This window comes from Lynx rufus, unplaced genomic scaffold (genome assembly GCF_022079265.1).
Source record: "Lynx rufus isolate CCGP_SWC_20201006 ecotype Redwood Valley unplaced genomic scaffold, mLynRuf1.p SCAF_5, whole genome shotgun sequence".
Classification (NCBI taxonomy): Eukaryota; Metazoa; Chordata; class Mammalia; order Carnivora; family Felidae; genus Lynx; species Lynx rufus.
The window spans coordinates 88,402,511-88,423,269 of NW_025814867.1; the positions used below are offsets into that span (position 1 = coordinate 88,402,511).

General features: G+C 45.3%; 1 protein-coding gene across 1 annotated transcript in view; it reads left to right on the forward strand.

Moving 5' to 3' along the window:
- HEG1 (heart development protein with EGF like domains 1) overlaps positions 1-20,759 on the forward strand; it is an 87,940-nt gene that overhangs the window by 36,996 nt on the left and 30,185 nt on the right. The window contains exons 5-13 of the mRNA XM_047100436.1: positions 98-451; positions 1,379-1,726; positions 5,151-5,417; positions 6,065-7,462; positions 9,766-9,882; positions 10,508-10,627; positions 14,524-14,627; positions 17,751-17,809; positions 18,058-18,218. Of these exons, the coding sequence (XP_046956392.1) occupies positions 98-451; positions 1,379-1,726; positions 5,151-5,417; positions 6,065-7,462; positions 9,766-9,882; positions 10,508-10,627; positions 14,524-14,627; positions 17,751-17,809; positions 18,058-18,218 (2,928 nt within the window). The remainder of the gene's footprint in view (positions 1-97; positions 452-1,378; positions 1,727-5,150; positions 5,418-6,064; positions 7,463-9,765; positions 9,883-10,507; positions 10,628-14,523; positions 14,628-17,750; positions 17,810-18,057; positions 18,219-20,759) is intronic.

The window sequence follows — 20,759 nt, forward strand, 5'->3', positions numbered from 1 at the left end:
ATCATGACCTGAGCCAAAGTCGGAAGCTTAACTGATTGAGCCACCCAGGTGACCCCAACTCTTGAGTAGTCTTAAAGCATATTTTCTTCTGTTTTAGCTTCTGGAAGCACTGAGATGCTTAACAACTCCACTACTCTCCGAAGCACCTTGCTGAATGGGACACAGAGCGTGCGTGTTACCACCATGCTCCCCAGTGGTGTCCCAGGGATGCTCCAGTCTTTAACCGGCAGTCCACAACCTCTAAATGAGACGGAGCGTTCCCCCAAGGACTCAGAAATTGCCATGACTTCAGTATCAGCCCGTTCTTCACCCTTTGAGGCAGAGCTGAGAAGAGGCAGTGGAGTAATCAGGAATCCAGGGGATGGGGAATTCACTGAGCCATCCACAGAAAATGGATTTGGCCTCACATCTTCTGGGGTCTCAGTGGAATTCTGGCAAAATGATTCCCCAAGTAAGTATTTAAGTTTTACTTGATCTATCATGGACTTTTAAAAACTATTGGATTGCCTTAAAAGATCACTTCAAGACCATTTGAAATCTCAAAAAATAAATACAGTGTATTCTTAGCTAACACCATCTCCTTTATCTGGTATACCACATTATCTCATTTTGATTTTTGTCCTTATGCGAACATTGTGAAGTTCATCAGACAGGCATCATTCCTCCTGCTCTTTTATAGACGAGGAAACTCAGGCCCAGAGGGTTTAAGAAATGAGGGCACGGGCATGTAGCTTGTTCACAGCAGAGCTGAGAGCTTGGCCTTGGAGCGGTCACTGTCAATCGCATGTTACCGCTCTGTGGGATTGTCTTCAAGGTGAGGGCTGGCCTGCTCTTTCAGACTAGCTGGAGCTATTTTATGTACAGATCATTCTTGCAAATAAAATGTGCAGGCATAAATATATTCCTCCAAACTCATGGCTTCAGTTTATGCCGTATAGTTTATTTTTTGTTTGCTATACTTGAAAATTAGAATAATCTTTATTAATAATGGAACTGTTTTGGAAAGATGCATGTGACTAAGCACTGTAGGTAGGCACGTCATATTTGTTGTTGGACATAACATATTCCTTCCCTTGACCACTTTTGGGGAAAGGGAGTAAAACACCACAGCCTAGAAGTTGCCCTGCTACTTTGCACTTGTTCTTTAAAGGCTCCCTTCTTCACCAATGCTTATTTTTAGTATTGCTATCTTATTGACACTGAAGAGTTTTGAAATAATTATTTAGAACATGAAAATGCATGTCAGGTTACACGTAAAATAAATACCATACAAGATCCTTGCAAAGGGAACCTTTCCCTAGAGAAGACTCACGTCTCAGCTGTTGGGGAATCTCTTTCGCATCCATGTCATGACATTTGTTTCCTTGACATCTTACAGCCTTGGGAGGAGAGCAGCTTGCCAGCAGCTCAGACGCAGAGGATGGAAGTCCCATGTCTCAAACTGAGACTGTGTCTAGGTCAGTCCTGTCGGGCAGAAATGGAGCCAGCACAGCACGCTGGTTCTTGACCAACAGCAAGACATTCGCAGATGCGACAGGAAGCTCCACTTCCTATCCTGAAGTTGTGAATGCCTCAGTGCTGACCCGGTTCTCAGCCTCTGTGTCCCAGTCTAGAGGAAGTGACGCAGCACTGGGCGACAGGAGCTACTCTGAGCCGGCCACGGAGTCTTTGTCCTCATCCTCCTCAGAAAGCCTGGATTCCTCAGCAGCACGTGGTGAGTGCTCAAGTGAGTTTCCCCTTCACAGAACTGCACCACTCGGAGGGCAAAGGGCTTACGAGGCTCATGCTCTTCTGTGGCACAGTAAGGCCGTGCGTTAATGGACCACTCCAGAGGCCCCTCTGCTGTCACTATTCCCAGGCCATTCTTTTAGCTGTATGTCTCCTTTTTTTTTTTCTGGTACATCTCCCCGGAGCTGCTGTTGCCACCCGCCCCTCTCACGCACAGCTCAGGGACTTCTCTGTCCATGTCTTACCTCGCCCTGTAGCCTACCCCACACCCCCATGCCTGCCTCAATCACACAGCTTCTGGAAGGTGAAAATATCACCTTCTCATGGGTGGTTGTTCACCCCATGTCTGGGCATTCGTCAAGAGCAACTCTCCCCCTTGTCTAATCAGCTTTTATGGACATATAATCCCCATTCTATGCAATTTGCCCATTTAAAGTATACAATTCAGTGTATTTTAGTGTATTTACAAAGTTGTAATACAGCGGCCACCACTACTGTCTGATTCCGAGAAGGAAACCCGGTGCTCATCAGTAGTCACTCTGTGTTCTCTCCTCCTCCCAGCCTCTGACAGCCACTAACTTAACTTTCTGTCTCTGTGGATGTGCCTATTCTAGACAGTTTATGGAGGAAATCATACAATAGGTGGCCTATTGTGGTTTTCACTTAGCATAGTGCATTGGAGGTTTGTCCATGTTGTAGCGTGTGACAGTACTTCGTTCCTTTGTGTGGCTGAGTACTGGTTCCATCGCACGGATGTGCCATATTCGTTTATCCTTTTGTCAACGATTGCACATGTGGGTTTTTCCCACCTTTCGTCTATTGTGAGTAGTACCGTGGTGAACATTCCAGTACAAGTTTTTGTGTGGACGTGTGTTTTATTTTTTTTAATTTTGTTTTTTATTTTTTGAATATGTGTTTTAAATTCTCTTGGAATGGCTGGCTTCTATGGTAGCCCTGTTTCTTGAGGAATTGTCAAACTGTTTTCCAAAGCAGCTGCACTGCTTTATATCTTTATACCGCCACCAGGAGGGACGGGGGATCCTAGTTTCTCGGCTTCTTCACCTCCTGTTGTTCATCTTTTTTTTGATTCTAGTCATCCTGGGGGGTGTGAAGTGGTGTCACGAGTGGTTCTGATTTGCATTTTCTGGCTGACTAATGATGTTGTGTATCTTTTCACTTTTGGGAAAGTCTTTTCTGATCTTTTGACCATTTTAAAAGTAGTTAGGAATTCTTTCTGTAGTCTGGACACTGTTCCTTTATCAGATATACCATTTGCAGACATTTCCCCCTGTTCTGTGCGTTTTCTTTTCACTTTCTTGACAATATCATTTGCAGCACAAAGGTTTTTAATTTTGATGAAGTTTATCAATTTATCAATTTATCAGTTTATCAATTTGAGAAAACTTTTTCTTGGATGGTCCTTTTTAATAACATTTTTGGGCAATTTTATAAACCATTCTCAGCAACCTTGTCAATGCAAAGCATGTACTGACTAAAGCAAAAATGCAATAATTGATCATTTAAGGTTATAACAGGTTTACATTCTTACCTCTCCACCACTACTAATAATAGCAGCTCCCTTTCCCCCATATGAACATCCTAATTGGTGAGGAAAACTCGCGTTTATTACTACTGATGTGACGTGGAAAAGCATATGCTTGTCATGAAAGAATACCACATGCATGGGTGGAGAATATTTATGTTCTTTCGTGTGTGTCCATGGAAAATGCATTATCTGTCTCCTAAACAAAAGGAGTCATTTTCCACCCTCACAATGTGGGGCTCAACGTTTCTCCTCTTCAGACCAGGAGCTCAGGTGCCTTTCCCGCGTGCATCTCTTCAGTACTAGGACCCTTTGCTCCGTAATGCGTGCGCCCTTGGTTTGTATGGAAATTGTGATGTCAGTGTGAGCAGGTCTCAGTGTTCAGTTATAAAGAGCTACATAAGGAATAGCCTCCTTTCTGAAACCAACTCACTGTCTGTTAGCCAAATGCCTTATCTCATTTGCTCTGAATCACTCAGAGTGAACTGATTCTGCCATCCAGCCCCTCAGAGTTCGTGGTCTGTTCCTTTTTCTGGGTTTGGATGCAGCCCCTCCATCTCAGGTCACGATTCTCCACTTTCTAAACCCTGGAAGCCTGACGTGGTGGTTCGCCTAAATTCCATTTAAGAGTCTTACAATCCTCCCACCCCAGGCCTTGTTCTCTCTGCCCTGGGAACTTGTGCTCAGATACACACGGCCTCAAGCCTCTCCTGGTGGACTTCCCATGAGTTTCTTAGGCCCTTCAGCCTGGTCAAGTCACATCTCACCTGCCTCCTGGCTGTCTCCGTGCTGCTCCAGCTCACTGTGTATCCCTGTCCCCACACTCATTCCTGTCTGTCAGTTAATGCAAACGTATCATGAGGTGAACTTACCTAACATGCAGCTCTACCTCTGTTTTCCACTGGGGTGTGTCCATCAAGAGCTAGTCTGGGGGCACCTGACTGGCACAGAGGAGTGTGCGACTCTTAATCTTGAGGTTGTGAGTTCGAGCCCCACATTGTGTGTAGAGATTACTTAAATAAATAAACTTGAGATAAAAAAAGAGCTAGTCTGGTATGAGAATAGGAATAAGAACCAGGGAAATAACTTGTTTTCTTATAGATCCAGATTAGGAAGTATTTAGGCCAAGAAGAGTTAGACCTCCTTTCCATAATTTCTGAGAAGAAGAGTTTATTTGATAATCTAATATTAGATTCTTTGAGCTTATAGTATAAAACATACACTCAAGAAAGGAGGAAAAGGATGTTTTCATGTGTCACCTGCCCCATTCCATCCCCACCAAGAAAATAAATAAATGCATTAAAAAAAAATAACACAAAACAGAAAATAAGCCCATCTTTACCTCCAACCACCATGCATTAAGGGGAAAAACCAAAACTCTAAAAGAATGGCAAACCCCATTCAGTTCAGGTATCACTGGTCCTACCAGGGAGTAAAAAGCCTTCGGAGTCCTGGGGGTCTCCCTCCTGTGACTTGTCAGAAAGTATAAAGCCCCAAAGGGGTTGTTAGCCTTTTGCTGAGCATTCACCTCCCCTGCCACCACCACCGATTTCCCTGATGTAAACTCTGTTTGTTATGTATCATGGAGCAGAAATACAATATTGATCCTGTTCCCTGAAGTGGGAAACCTTCCCATAAATCCAGGTCACCTGAACGGATATGCTGGTCGGCAGTGCCTCTTGAGGTTGCGGTTGTGATCCGTGGGGCGGGGGACAATGCATCTCGTTTTCCCACGTGTGAGTTTCACATAAAGACCAGGGAAAGCACAGGGAAGCACTTTGGCTAACTTAGTGCACGAAGGGAGGCTCATTCCTGAGGCTTCTGACAGTGCTGCTGCACCCCTGTACTGACTGGCCATCCCCTTTCAATCTCCTTGTAGCCACCGAGGAGGGTCCTGAGCCTGGAGGAAGTTCTGCCGCACAGGAGGGGACTGCCGAGGCTCCCCACCCGCACACTGCAGCTACTTTTCCGGGGACTGCAGAGCGCACATCGCGGTCTCTCACCAACACAAGCACAACTTCTGCAGAAGTGGGGCACTCTGTGGTGCCCAGAGAAACCGAGAGTGCCACCCAGCACGGGAACGTGACGGTGACTGCTGACGCCCACCTGGTCTCCGGTTCCCTGGCGGCCTCACCAGCCCTGGGAGGTGAGGAGCAGGGTCTCTTCCCACGTTATTTCAGCTCACCTGTCAGCGTACTCACAGTCCTAGAAGGATTACGTTTGCTGTCAACCCAGAAAGTACCTTACAAGCTCTGTCTGAAGAGAACTTTCTAGTTTCTCTCACCGCCCCCCCTCACCTATCCCCACACGCACTTGCCTAAGGCACTTACGGTGTTGTCCACCAGGATACTTGGAATAAAGGAGACCAACCAGTTGTGGCCAAGGCCAGTCTCCTGGGAAAGAAATATCTCATTATCATTACACAGAATGGAAAATGGGGAGGGTTTTCCTTTTTCCATTTAGACAGAACAATTGTTCTGTTGGGGTCTTAAGAGCTTTTCAGATACCAGTTTGCTTTTATCAAAAAAGGCATGTGGAAGGAATTTGGACCTATTCCCTGTTCTTCAGCCCCTGGCCCCACTTCTCTTTTATTACCATTTGCATTGCTGCCACCCACACTCCTCCCAGGAGGGTAAATATACTCTGTGCAGACCCTGCCCGTTCCTGCCTTCCCACATTGCTCATCCAGAGGGCTCGCTGTTGAAAACCACCTCTCCAAAGAAAGCGTTTAGTATGTGTTTGGGATATTTCTTGTATGTCTAGTTGACCTAACTTTTGTGTTTCCATTTACAGTCACTGGAATTAGCTACAGTCAAGTGAGTGGCACGGACTTTGAACAGAAGGCTTCCAGCGACTACGCAGACCACACCTATGTCTCCTCTACTTTTACCAAAGGAGAACGGGCATTGCTGTCCATTGTAGACAACAGTTCAACCCCGGACATAAGGGAGAGTTCGACCTCTTCTGCTAAGATCTCAAACTCTTCACATTCAGACTATTCTTCCTCTTCTCAGGCTCAGACTGAAAGAAGTAATGTGTCATCCTATGAAGGGGAGTACGCCCAGCCTTCCACCGAGTCCCTGGCTCTGCACACAGCCAACCTTCCGTCCTACACATCCACCATTAACATGCCAAACACGTTGGTTCTTCTGGACGCTGATGCTGGATCAATTGGCAACTCTTCTTCCTCTTCTTCTCCTTCTTCTTCTTCTCCTTCTTCTCCTTCTTCTTCTTTTCCTTCTTCTTCTTCTTCTTCTTCTTCTTCTTCTTCTTCTTCTTCGGGACCCCCTTTGCCCCTGCCCTCAGTATCCCAGTCCCACCAGTCATTCTCCTCAATCTTACCATCAACCAGGGCCTCTACTCTTCCACTGCAGTCCACTCCCCATGCACCCACACCTGTGTCTTCCTCACCAGCGTCCCTGACAGCATCTACCCCTGCCTCGCCGTCCACCTCCCAAACAACGCTGGCACCTTCACCTTCTACTCTGGTCCTGCCTGTGACTCCAGTTCAGACGGCGACAATGGCATTGTCTGTGGCAATGCTCCCCAGCAGTCAAACGGCAAATCCTAAGAACCAGAGTAACCCATACCATGAGAAAGTCATTACAGAGTCAAAGCCACCGAGCCTGGAGTCTCTGCCCACAGAGGCCACCGAAGCTGTAACAATGAGGTCTACCTCAGGGATCCCTATGCCCTCGGCCTTAACAGAGTCCTCCACTGAGCAAACGCTTCCAGCCGTAAGCACCAGCATGGCCCGAACGTCTCCAGCTTTGACAACCACCATTCTTGAGACCTCTCATCCCCCCAGCCCTGCGTCAACCACAGCAGCCCTGATGGCTGACCCCACAACAGTACAGACTACGGCTGGAAAGCAGCTCTTGCCAACCAGCCCTGAAATTCCAGTACCACGAATCTCAACAGAAAGTGCTGTCACCACAGAAAAGAGCCACGCCCATGTAGATGCTACCACCCAGTTGGTGCCCCTGACCAGTGTACCCATGTCAGCGAAAGGACCAACCACGGGGCTCGGTGTGACGGAAGAGAACAGCCCGGCTTCACACTTCCTCGGAACATCTCCTTCTCCCCAGACCATAGGCGTTTCCACAGACCAAGTACTGACTCCTAGATCTACTACCTTCGCTGCTCGGGGCAGCACACTGTCACCGACAGCCCTGTCATCGGCAGCTCCAGGTAGAAGGCGGAGCCGCACAGTCTCGGGATGCCTGTGAATGTGTGGCAGATTTGCAATAGTTCCGTGTCTGTGTTGTCCTCTTATAACACAATGTCATGGATGACCTAATTTTCTCACCTCTGAGTTACCTAACTCTCCCTAAAGGAAGAGGTGAGGATGCCATTGGCCGTGTATGGCATCAGTAGGTAGCACCGTTGTGGCTTGTAATTCCCAGAAGTGCAAGAGCCTTTCAGGCATGCCTTTAAGTCTTGTGAGGCCAGAGCGGGTCAGCGCTGTGGGATGGGACGGTGGAAGAACTGCATCGAGAAGCTTTAGGTGGCCTTTCTAAGACAGGGAATGAGTAGGCTCTGTCCGCCGGTCAGAGCCCTGAGCCTCTCAGTCAGCCAGCCTCTCAGTCACCGGGAAGGCTTCTCTTGATTCAAGGGAAGCTGGGCTCCTTGGTCTTCCTAAGAACGTGTTGCTAGTAGACAAATGCGGGCAAAGGGTTGATGAACTAACCTTTTCTGATAGTGACAGGGCGACCTGAGCTTCTTGACATTACTCTTGAGGTTATCTTTATATTCATGTTGAAGTGGCTGGTATGAGGGAAATAAAACCATTCACATGATTCTTCATAGTTTAAGGAAAGGCAGAAGGAATTAGAATGGTATATCTTTCGATGTCGTGTTCAAATTTGTACATTCGGCTTGTCCAGATCCAGAAAAGGAAAACTGCGAAGGGCTTATATAAGCCTGACATCTTTTTTTATTTTCATTTTTTTAAATTAATTTTTTAAATCTTTATTTATCTTTGACAGAGAGAGAGCGCGCACACACACAAGTGGGGGAGGGGCAGAGAGAGAGGGAGACACAGAATCTGAAGTAGGCTCCAGGCTCTGAGTTGTCAGCACAGAGCCTGATGCAGGGCTCAAACTCATGAACTGTGAAATCATGACCTGAGCCAAAGTCGGATGCTTAACTGACTGAGCCACCCAGGCACCCCTGGAGCTTGACGTCTTAAGGAAGGAGGAAAGAAGAGAAGTACTTTGTGGTGACTAGAGCAAGGGAGCTCAGTTAGTGTCTGAGTTCCAGCCAATCAGCCACGGTCAGCCTGGGGGCTGGAGGCCCATGACCACCCCTGCCACCAGCCCCCCATGTCAGGCGAATCAGTGTCTCTTTTGTGCCAGTGATTTGAACACCTCTGGGAAATGAAAGGTGGATCCTTCTCCAGGGAAGCTGGGAGCCCTGCTTCAGGACTCACAGGGCTTCATTTCCAGCCAAATCTATTCCAATACCAGATGGAACCTAATTCAGAAATCTCCCTTAAAGCCAATTGTAGTCATTACAATGATAACTGTAGGCGAGAATAAGTAACATCGTTACTTCCTGCTAATATATTTTTCATGATAGTATCCATGGTACGGTGTTTGGTTATGCAGGTCCTGTGCCTCTTTGGGTAGTTTTAGGTATATTTAACGTAGCCTTGCAAAATAGGAACACCATTGTTAGGTTTAGCTCATTTGTTCTCAGGATTATTTTTTTGGCATTACAACTCTTGACTCCTGCCGTCCTTTTCTCATTCTTCCAGCAATTTTTCTGCTTGGAAATGATGCAGTTATGTTGTGGGTTTCAGCTTCTCTGAGCATGTGTCAGAAGGCTTTATTACGCAGTTATTACATAACTGGAGCATGACAATGCTAGTTATAGATACCAAAACAGAGAGTTGTGGTCTCCGCCCCGGGAGTCTAAGATGATGCTGAAGCCTGGGCACTATTAGGGCCTAGATGAATTAGATAGGGTTCATAGTCACATTATGTAAAGAGAGGGCACTGTAGTGCACAACTTCGATTGTTTTTCCAAATGATTGCACCATATATGGAGGCCCAGTTATATTTTAAGATTTTTTTGGAACGGGGGAATCCTGGAGCAGGGAGAATGGTTAATCAGGGACCTCTTCTCCCCCGATGTGTGTTTTAAATTGGCAGAGATTCAAGTAGAATTTTCTGAGTGTCAAAGGCGATATAATCATCAGCCTTGAACTGAGTGACCTGTAAGCAGCATTAGGATTGGAACCAATTCTTGCATTCAAGGATCCAATTGTCTAACACACGTGCACGTACACAAACTACTGCCAGGATCTGGTCCCTCAGCGTCTCTTCTGTACCTCCCGGGAACCCGTTCTATTTTAGTAGTGCGACCTCTCAGGGCAAGTAAACAGAAATAAGCAAAAATCAAATATTAGCCAGGAGAATTAAATATTTACCTAGAGCTGCTTTTACATTTCCTATGTGATTAACTGCTTTATTCCTGGAATGTGTTTTTAGTTAACAGCTGTGCCACTAACCCTTGTCTTCATGATGGGAAATGCTCTGTGGACTCCAGCAGCCGTGGGTATCGATGCATGTGCTCACCTTCCTGGCAAGGGGATGACTGCAGTATGGGTAAGAGGAAAAGTAGTCTCCAGTGGTCTGTACTACACTATGTCCTTGAGATAGTCAATAATGCTGTTTTCCTTCAAAATGTAGGAAAGCAAGATTTTTCATAAGTAAAAACCCTACTTATTTGAGAGTTGGCATACTTATGTGTTGTCTGCAGAATAACATCAGACGATAATGTTGACGCGTCTCCATGATCCGGCTCCATTTGGTGGGCTGCCTCTGCCCCTACTGCACTGGATCATCTATAGCTCCCTAAAGACCCCTATGCTTTCCTGCCTGTGGCCTTCGCTGCTGGTGCCTCAGGCTGCAACCCCACCGCCATCTGCTTGTTAAAGTCCTTCCAGTCCCAGTTCAGATGTTATCTGAAATAGTCCTTAATCTCCCTTCCATCAGGATCTCCTACTCTCTGTACTTTCAAAGCCTGATTTGTTTCTAGTTGGTCATATACATGACGGCCTCCATCCCCTGTAGATAGACAGCCCCTTGAGGACAAGGGCAACATCCTACTCATCTCTGGGGCCCCACTGCACCCAGTGCCATTTGGCCCTTCGGAAGTGCTCACTGCACTGGATAATGATTCTGCTGTCTGCCGCAGGTTCAGTGTGGCCCCGTTTTCTCTCCTCTGTAGATGTGAATGAATGCCTCTTGAACCCCTGCCCACCCCTGGCCATGTGCAACAATACTCAGGGATCCTATACCTGCAAATGCCCGGTTGGGTACCAGTTGGAAAAAGGAATATGCAATCTGGGTAAGAGAATTAATCTATCTTGGAATTTTTTTCTGTACCACAAAATATTTTTAAAAATAACATTTATTGTTTTCCTCCCTAAACAATCAGGATCTTTCCAAGGTATAAACTTAAGGAATATAGAAAGAAGTAAAGATGCTACCTATTTTTCAACCACTCAGAGATACAGCACCTTATTTGCAATCTTTTTTTTACTCTGCATTATATTTGTATACAATTGCAACCATGTAGTATTTGTACAAACTTTATATCTTAAACATTTTTCCATGTTATTAAAAATATTTTACAAACTTCCCAATGAGTACATGGATAGGCCATTATTTGTGCATAACACTATTTGCTTAACCGTTCACCCTACAGTTAGGAAAAATATATATCAAAAGGATATTCTAACTACATAATAAAAAATATATTTTTAAGGAGAAAAAAGAGAGAATAAAACCCTGATTATCCTACCACATTCACACATCCTTTTCATTTTTAAAAAATGATCTTCATGGTCCTGTTCATAGGCAGATACATTTTTCCAAAGCTGCCATAATTGTACCATACAGATTGTCCTACTTCATTCCCTAATTTGATAGTTCTGAAGCTGGTTGATTTTAAATATGATCTCCAGCTTACATGTTAAAAAGCAAACAACACAATTGAAAACCAAGGTCCTGACCAGGTGCTAAGTGGCCAAGTATCTACGCTTGTTTGATGAGAGGCCACATTTCAGCCCACAGCTCCCATCACATAATAATGTGTTCATCATAAAAGCTTTCTTCCACACAGGGTATAACCTTGCGTTAGAGTGTTCAGTTCAACATGGAACTTGTTGAAGAAATTAGAAGTGAAGGGCATAGAGTTATCTAGTCTGGATAAGGAAACTGGTAGGTAAAGTGACTCACCTTTGATTGACCGGTGTGATACTTAACACACAAAAAGTGCTCAGTAAATATTTTTTTGAGAGAATGAATGTCTGTGACCTCTGAAAAGTGATATTTGCGTGAATTAACAGGCTGAGGGGAATCATCAGATTTTTTAAAAAGATTGTGTCAAATGACAAAACTAGAAGGGCTAGGTAATGAGTTTGATGTCCTTTCTTTAAAGGGGAACAGTCGTGGACTGGGGGAATACGGAGCCTCACAAACAGTGGAGCTCTTTCCCTGAGGGGTTTTGGGCAAGCAGGAGTTTTATAGAGTATTAGAAGCGGCATCACTTCTGAAACAGGGCATGATCGGCTAGGCTTGCATATCTGCCCTTATTTAGAAAGGTCAAGGACAAGGGAGTAAGTATAGAGCCAATAGTTGACTTGGCGTTGGGGAACTGACCGACTGAATATGCTGCAATTTTAGTCACGGTGGGGGGGGGGGCATTTACAGAACTCGAAAGTTCGGTTGGCTGACATGGCACCTTGGGCAGGAGCAGCTCCATCTTGGGCCTAGAAATGTATTTCAAACAGTTGATACCCTACTAAAATAATGGTAGGATTTTGGAAATTGTTTAAAATACAAGGACCAAGTCAAAGCATTATTTAAAGGACAAAAAAATCTAGGCATATAGACATCACTCGAAATCAAGAGTTCCTCTTACTCTAATAGTTTATTTGTTTTGGGGGTAACCGATTCCATTTAGCTACCCCCTGGAAGAAATAGGCCAGGAGTCTTTGGTTTAAGGATGCAGAAGATGGAATGATTTTGTTTTGAAGCAGTGTGGAAAATGCGCTTGCCAGGAGCTCAGCTGCCCGGCTTCCAGCTCTGGAGCTACCACCTACAGCCCATGACCCCTGAGCCTCCATTTTCTCATCTGTAAAATCAGATTACCACCTGCTCTGCTTCCCACTCAAGGTTATTGTGAAGAACAAATAAAATGAAGTATCTGAGCAAGCTTTGAAAATGGGGGAGTTCTCCAGATGGGAGGTATCATTTAACACTAGCCCCCAACCTCTTGGACCAGAATTGACAGCAATGAAAACACTAAGTACTCTGAATACAAAGTAATACTTATGGATCTTTTAAAAATTCATTTCTATAAAAAGAGAGAGGAAAACCAAAACACAGACCCTTAACTATAGAGAACAAACTGATGGTTACCAGAGGGAGGCGGGCAGGGGATGGGTAAAATAGGCGATGGGGGTTAAGGAGGGCACTTGTCAGGATGAGCACATGGTGATGCATGGAAGTGTATAGTGGACATCTGGAATGAATATATCACTATGTTAACTTACTGGAATCGAAATTAAAAACTTAGTAAATAAAAATAAATAAATAATGAAAAAAACCATTTATATAACCCATATAAGTCAGCAGTTAGTTGCATGTGAAGTAAAAAATTGCCTTAAAGCCAGATGATGAAAGGCAGGCGTGAAGACGTCAGTGTGCTGGGCAGCGTGCAGGGGCTGCAGGACGCGGCGTGATGCCGTCTTCAGAGCTGCTCTTAAAGCAGAGACCACATTTACTGTCATGATTCGGAAGAGATCTGTGTACGTAACAGTTACAATATGTATATTTCCGTCCAGAGAGTCTGTTCCGTCCAACAGCCTGGTTGGGTGAGAAAGGAAGATGAAGGAGTGGGGTGGGAGTTGTGGAAGCCTGTGTGCAGTGTCCCACAGGCACCTCAGATCAGGAGGAGAGCCGTTCTTTTGTGTTAACAATCATCTTTCCCTTTTCAAGTCATTTAGCTTCATTGTTCATAAACATCAGAGGAACATGCAAATTAGAGCATGCTGAAATGCTTTCATTTGGCCAAGAATGTTTTCAAAGAGCTCCCTGCTGCTCAGAAAGAGTCCTAAGCAGCTGGCTTCAGTGAACTGTAGAACAAGCAAAAAGATGTTAAATAAGGATTAAGGGCTTTAGACAGTAAGTATAAGATGTTAAATGTGTTCCCTGGCTCATTTGTGGGCCTTTTTCTTAATTCAGCAGGCAAGCTTTCTGTGAAAGAGCAGCTTCGTGGGTTCCTGGGTTTTGAGTCTTTTTTTTCCCTCCCTGTCCAGAGGGAAAGATAAGAATTTAATATAAAGGAAGATAAGAGGCAGATAGAAAGCATGCTATGCTAATTTTTGGTTGCCTGCCCATTTGTAAGTCCCATTCTCCTCAGGCCCAGTCAGCACAAAGTGATGAGTACGATTTTATTTTATGAGTGAAATGGGCCTTGAAAACGGGGCTGCTTTCTTTCAGGTCTGAACTCAAACAATATCTTGAATATGGGTCGTTTGCATTGCCTGGCTTGTGACCATGGGGCCTGGCGGTTCCCGCAGCTTGGGCCCACTACAGATGTTTGGCACCTTCCTCCACAGCCTCTCTGTCGTCCTGAATCCGTTGTCCGATTTCTGGAAGTCTCTTTCATCAGCGACAAAATGGGCATTTCCTCTATGCGAGAGGGATGGCGGCTGGTGGGGTAACTCTGATGAGAAGAGGAAACCAAAGCCTGCCCTTGAAGCTGAGGGCTTTGCAGTGTAGGCTAGAGAACAACAGCGTTCCTCTATCGAAAGCTTTCTCAGGCCTGACGAACGTGTTTTGTGTTTGACCCCACATCCCCTCCCCCTCCTCCTGGGATTATGTCATTTGGGCCAGCTGGTCTTTCCTCCTTGTCCCAGCTTCACTGAGCATCTACTGTGTAGGAGGCGACTGGCAAGGTGGCAGGATGGCTCCTCACAGCAGCCCACACACACGTGCAAAAGGAGTTTTTGACCCAAAGGTTTACTGAGTCTGAGCCTTGTGCTCAGTGGAAGCCCACCTTCCTAGAGAGGAGCTAGAAGAGGGAGAGGTGTTCTCTATCCTCAAGGAGAAGGACAGGCACCACGGTTGTCCTGCGAGGTGGAGTTAAGAGTGATATGCTAGAGATTTACAAACACACGGCTATGTATCGGTCGGCCAGTTGCGTGGTCTCACGGGTTATGTTCTCATTTTCAGTTAGGACCTTCGTGACAGAGTTTAAATTAAAGAAAACGTTTCTCAATACCACCATGGAGAAACACTCAGACCTACGTGAAGTTGAAAATGAGATCACCAGAACAGTAAGTTTCCTGAAAAGCATCTTTCTTTGAGTCCTTTGTTTTCTAGAACAAATTTCATTCAGAACTGGGAACCTCGTGAGGACCAGCTATATTTCCTGGGCTATTGTTCATTTCCATTACATTTGGGAGGTAAACTTCATGGTAAAATTAAAAGCCTCTTGGAAGTTGAAAGGAGGTGCTGAGATCCAGTGACACCCAGGAGAAGCACTTCTTCGGTGTGCTCTCACATGCAGCCTTTATCAGTGCCTTGGTGTTTCTTTTCCCTGTGCAGATTCATAGGCACAGACGGTTAGATGGTATGCACCAATAAGAACTATTGGCAAAGAGGAAAGATCCAGAAAATCCTACTCTCCCATCTGCAGCTGACATGCTGTGTGACTTTCGCTCTGTGTTTCCAAACTTGGGGAGAATGATGCTCTTTTTCCTCAGGAGAATGCCAAAGACATAACAGTTAATCCTGATTTTCCAGGGTTGAGAACTCACTGCACAGATTATCTAGGGGCCTTTGGGGAGCCTCAGTGTTCAGTTGGTTAAGCATCAGACTTGCGGCTCAGGTCATGATCTCATGGTTCATGACTTTGAGCCCTGCGTTGGGCTCTGTGCTGATAGCTTGGAACCTGGAGTCTGCTTTGGATTCTGTGTCTCCCTCTCTCTCTGACCCTCCCCTGCTCGCACTCTGTCTCTCTCTCAAAAATAAATAAACATTAAAAAATTTTTTTAAAGATTATCGAGAGGCCTTTGATTCCTCTTCTTTCCCTCTTTGCCTACTTTTTGTCAGGTGGAAAAAGTAAGGAAAAATTAAAAAGAAGGAAAACGAGATAAAAATGAAGCTCAGGGGCACCTGGGTGGCTCAGCCAGTTAAGCATCCAACTTTGGCTCAGGGCATGATCTCACAGTTCATGAGTTCAAGCCCCACATCAGGCTCTGTGCTGTCAGCATAGAGCCCGCTTCGGATCCTCTAACCTCCATTCTCTGTGCCCTTTCCCCACTTGCGCTCTTGCTCTTTCTTTAAAAAAAAAAAGAAGCTCAAATAGTAAATTTTACCTCTCAACTGCTACCTGAGTCTAAGATTTGGTGTTCAGAACATTGAAAATTGCCATTAATATAAGTTTTAGAGATTAATTGATTTCTGATTTCAGTTTTACTTGTTTTTTATAGGTAAGAGTATATTAGCCAAAACCTATAGGATTTTATAGGACTGTAGATTTTATTTGCGTAACATTTAGATTCCAATTCTGTCTCTGTACCTATTGAGCATCTAGTCTATGACAGGCACTTTGCCAGATGCCTCACTCCTGTAAGAGGTATTGCCAACACATTTACAGCTAGAATTTGGGGAGGCCCTGAAAGTTAATGACATTGCCTGAGTTCACACAGAGCAGATGCAAAGTTAAGGAACAGCCCACTAGACCAGCCTCACTTCTGACACCATTTGCAAGTTTGGGGATCCCCAAGACCACCCTCAGATTTGATAGTCACTGTAAGGACTTCAGATCTCAGTGAAAGCTCTTAAACTCACGGTTATGGTTTATTACAGTGAAAAGGTCCCTGTTACAATCAGCTATGGGAGAGACACATAGGGCAGAGTCAAGGAGGATTCCAAATTTGATGCATCCAGTTGTCCTATCGCCATGGAGCCATGCACTGTGTTAACTCCTCTTGGCAATGATGTATACAGTATTCATGGAGTATTGCTAAGCTCACTTGAACCTTGGTGTCTAGAGCAAATATATGGACGTATTCAACCGCTCACATGGCTGACCTCAGTCTCCAGCCCCTCTCGAGGTTAGGCTGATACCATATAACCCCAAACCCCTGCATAAATCACATTGTTAGATATTTGGAGTGGCCCAGGGCCTCCAGGTAGACAAAGGATATTCCAAAAGCTTATTGATTAGCTTCTGGGAGCCAAGGGCCAGACCTCTGTTTGAGCAAGATTAAATTCTTTACTATACAGCAGGATTTTATGTCTACCAGCCCTATACCTGGTGTTCTTGTCACTTCACCACAGCTGCCTCTTGGGTGTGCTATAGGTCAATATTTCCTTTGAAGGGAGTACAGGGGCTTAGAATCCTGTGCAGAGGTGCTGTCCCTCCCAGTATACGCTGCTCAGTGACTTACTTAACTTCTTCATTTTCACCAGGTATGAGTGTATAATTTACTAGTGATGTGACATCCCCACTCCCATAGACTAGACTAGACTAGAGAAGCCACTTCAAGTGGCCTTTCCCAAGATACCATTCTGTTCTGAAATGTGCCTTTTCTGTTTTCACCTGGGGAAAAACGTTTAAGTAATTATACTACTAATAAATCATTGCCTATTAGAATAGAAAGCAATGTCATACAAAGCCAAAGGTTTGATAACATCCTATGTTTTATTCCATCTTATGAACAATAAATGTGTCTGACACACAGGCTTTGAAGACAGGCGTGTCTGCATAGGTCAAGGTATTACAACCTTCTGCAGCATAGAAGGAATCTCCAGCCTCCACTGTTGGGGGAGCAGAAAAACAGGCATGGAACTTGATGCCCTAGAGGGATTTTCTGCTCTCTCTGAGGGCACAAGGCAAACACAGGGAGAGTCACTCTTAATTTGCTCTCGACAAAGGGGCTCTTGACCCATGTAATGTAATTTCCCATGGAGAGCCTTTTTGAAGAGGACCTATCTTTGAGTTAGGTCAACTCACTGCAGATTATGAGGGGTTCGTGTCGGGCCTGCCAGACCGGGGGTAGCTGAAGTCTTTTCAGTGAGCCTCGTTCACTCTGCAAAGTCCAAATAAACAGTTGCCTCTGAGTTTTTTGAAACCCTGGGTCTTAGAAGAGATCTGTTCCTTTGAAGATGTTTTGCATCCAAGGGTGCTGTTCTGAACATCATTTCCTGCCAAGATTTTCCCCACTGATTTACTATCTGCCTCTTTCCTTTTGTACTCAGGGAACAACAGAACAAGAGCAGAGAGGCATTTAAGAAGGGAATAAAAAAAGGACACCACTCCTCTGTAAAGCTGCCTGCTGATAACTTGATAGCTAGAAAATGCCTATTTTATCCTGAAAATAGGAAATTGGTTCTAGGTCTAGGGCTTTTATCTATCTCACAGTTAACGACCAACCTGTTCTTCCTTTCAGTTAAATGTGTGTTTTTCAATGTTTCCTGGTTATACCCGATCCACAGTTCATGCTTCTAGGTAAGTAACAGAATTACTCTCACTTGTGAACCAGTTTTCATAAAGGGGAGGCTATTCTAACATAGGTGACAGCAACTAAACTGGGCTCTGTTTTGACTAATCCACAGAGTGACCAGGGGGGCCAAAGTCACTGGGCCTCCATGCTCTCCCATTCCCTTCCTGGAGAACGGAGATGGATTCATTTTCCAAAAGCCCTGGGCCCACATGTCATTTTAGGACAGTTAAAACCCTACACACTTTGTCTACAGGGAGTCCAGTGCAGTGGTCATGTCCCTGCAAACCACGTTCTCCTTGGCCTCCAATGTGACACTGTTTGACTTGGCTGATGGGATGCAGAAATGTGTCAACTCCTGTAGGTCCTCTGCTGAGGTCTGCCAGCTCTTGGGATCTCAGAGGCGGATCTTCAGAGGTAAGAGAATGGCCCTCTGGGAGAACCCCGCCTATATAGTTAGGCACAGACCTAGGATAGATATGTAAGGCACTCGGGGCTCAGATTCAAAAAGTTCATCACAGAGCCAGTCTATCTTTGAAATGGGTGCTGGGGCTCCTGGGTGGCTCAGTTTGCTAAGGGTCTGACTTTGGTGCAGGTCATGATCTCACAGTTCATGGGTTTGAGCCCCGCATCAGGCTCCCCGCTGACAGTGTGGAGCCTGCTTGGGGTTCTCACTCTGTCTTCCTCTGCCCCTTCCCTGCTCGCACTTTCTCTCTCTCTCTCAAAAATAAATAAAAACTTAAAAAAAGAAATGGGTGTTAAGCGAAAGGCCTCTGTGTGTCTGTATCTTTGTACATGTGTGCGTGCACACACACATAGCCTTGAAGTCACGGGGTTCTTGGCATGTTGCCTCTTTTTTGTCTCCTCTTCTTCACTGGTGTATAAGAGATGATGGGATACAGGAGCTGATGCGATGAAATCATTCCTCTTTACCTTAAAAAGTTCCAGCTCTCTCTGAGGGAAACAGAAATTCCTGCACAGAATATACATGCTTATCAATACCCCAAACCTTCATCGTGATAGTCCACTAAGTAAAAAAAAAAAAAAAGCATGGGCAGTATTACCCATCTTGTTCGTGTGTTTGCAAATCACCAATGCACAGAAACAAGACCGGAACGATGTAGGCCAGACTACTCGCTGGTTTCCCTTTTCTTGTTCTCGCTTTATCTGCTTCGTCAAAACTTCTGCAGTACATCTGTGAAGTAGATACAGAGAGGGATTATAGACAACGAGTTCAGAAGGCAGACTTGGATCTTGGAGAGGAAGTTTTGCCTCTGGGTTGGGAAAACTTTGCTAGAATTAAAATTGCTTCCTCACAAAGGAGGCTTATTCCTGCTGCTGTCTCGTAAGTGATCAGAGTGAGCTCTGGTTAGCTCCCTGTGCTAGACAGTTAGGACTAGCAAAGGATGCAGACTCTTTGAGCCTCTCCATCTGGTGTCCAGACGCTGGATGTAAGTTGTAGGGAGCAGGTTTGGGGCTGTATCTGCTGGAAGATCCAGGGCATTCCCAGGGGCTCAGGGCTTTCTGAGCGCTGATCCACAGGGCTCTTCTCACAGGCCTGTGCATGGCAGAGCTGGGGAGCTGCGAGCATAACCTTGTGAATGCTGTAGCTTTAGCTCCTTTCAAGGCTAGTTATTCATATGGGGGAAGAAAGGAGCTGAACTTTCTGGAATTGAAGTTGCTGTCATTTAGCATCATTGGGGAATTAACTAAAAAGTTTACGCCCCATTATACTGTGCTCTAAACTTTGAGGCAAGAGCTCTTCTTTGTTTCTCTTGCCAGTGATTCAAGGGTCCCAATTTTTCATCTCTAGTTAGCAGGAAGGGGACCTTTTCATTCACTAAACACTTAAAGAGTGCGTCCTAGGGGCCCCCTGGGTAGCTCAGTCAGTTAAGTGTCCGACTTCAGCTCAGGTCATGATCTCATGGTTCATGAGTTCGAGCCCCGCGTTAGGCTCTGTGCTGACAGCTCAGAGCCTGGAGCCTGGAGCCTGCTTTGGATTCTGTGTCTCCCTCTCTCTCTCTGCCCCTCCCCCGCTTGTGTGTGTGTGCTCTCTCTCTCTCCCTCTCTCCCCCCAAAATAAATAAAAACGTTAAAAAAAAAAGTTCATCCTATATGGTCAGCATAGTACCAGGTTATTTTTATGTCCCCAGTAAATGTGTTTCATGTCTTGCAAATCAAGTGGCCACATACTTGGATTTGTAAGATCCTGCTCATGGCAGGTCTGCCTACTCTGACCCCATTTTTTTCTCTTATTTGGATGTGGCCTATGGGAAAGCCCCTAGCTTCCTAGCTTCCTTGCTGAGGTCCCATTCTTTGTTGTTTTTTTTTTTTTTTTAGATTTTATTTATTTATTTTCTTAGAGCAGCGTTAGGGTCACAGCAAAACTGAGAGGATTTCTCACATGGCCTCTTGCCCCTACATGTGCTTCTTCTGGTCCCCATTCTGTACCTCTCCTTCCAGAGCCCTCGAAAACAAAGACAGCCATGCCTTTTGGCTGAAAACAGGCTCACTTCTCTGGTTTTCCTCCCAGTTCTTCTCCTGGCTTTGCCAACATACCCAACTCTGTCTCTTTGCTCCCTTTCTGAGTGCTGGAGAGGTAGCCTTGACAGGCAGGAGCTGTCAGGTTCTGATATTTAGGTGTTTCCAACACATGGGTATGCTGGGCTACTCTGGACGCTGCCCTTGCAAAGGCAGGTTTTCACCCTGCAGTTTGCAAAATGTCCACTTCCTCAACTTCCAAAGAGCTGCAGCTCTAATGCCTCCAGAGGTTTAGAGTCTTTGGAAATCCCCCAAGGAGTGTCTCAGCCTTAGATTTACATAAGTTCTCATTGTCTGTCAGGCGGATGTTATGCCCAGGAAAGACCATGGGAATTGTGGATGTAGAAAAATCACATCGCCAGGCTTAAAAATGAAAATGGGATTATATGTGGTTGCATTTGATGGATTTATGGCAGA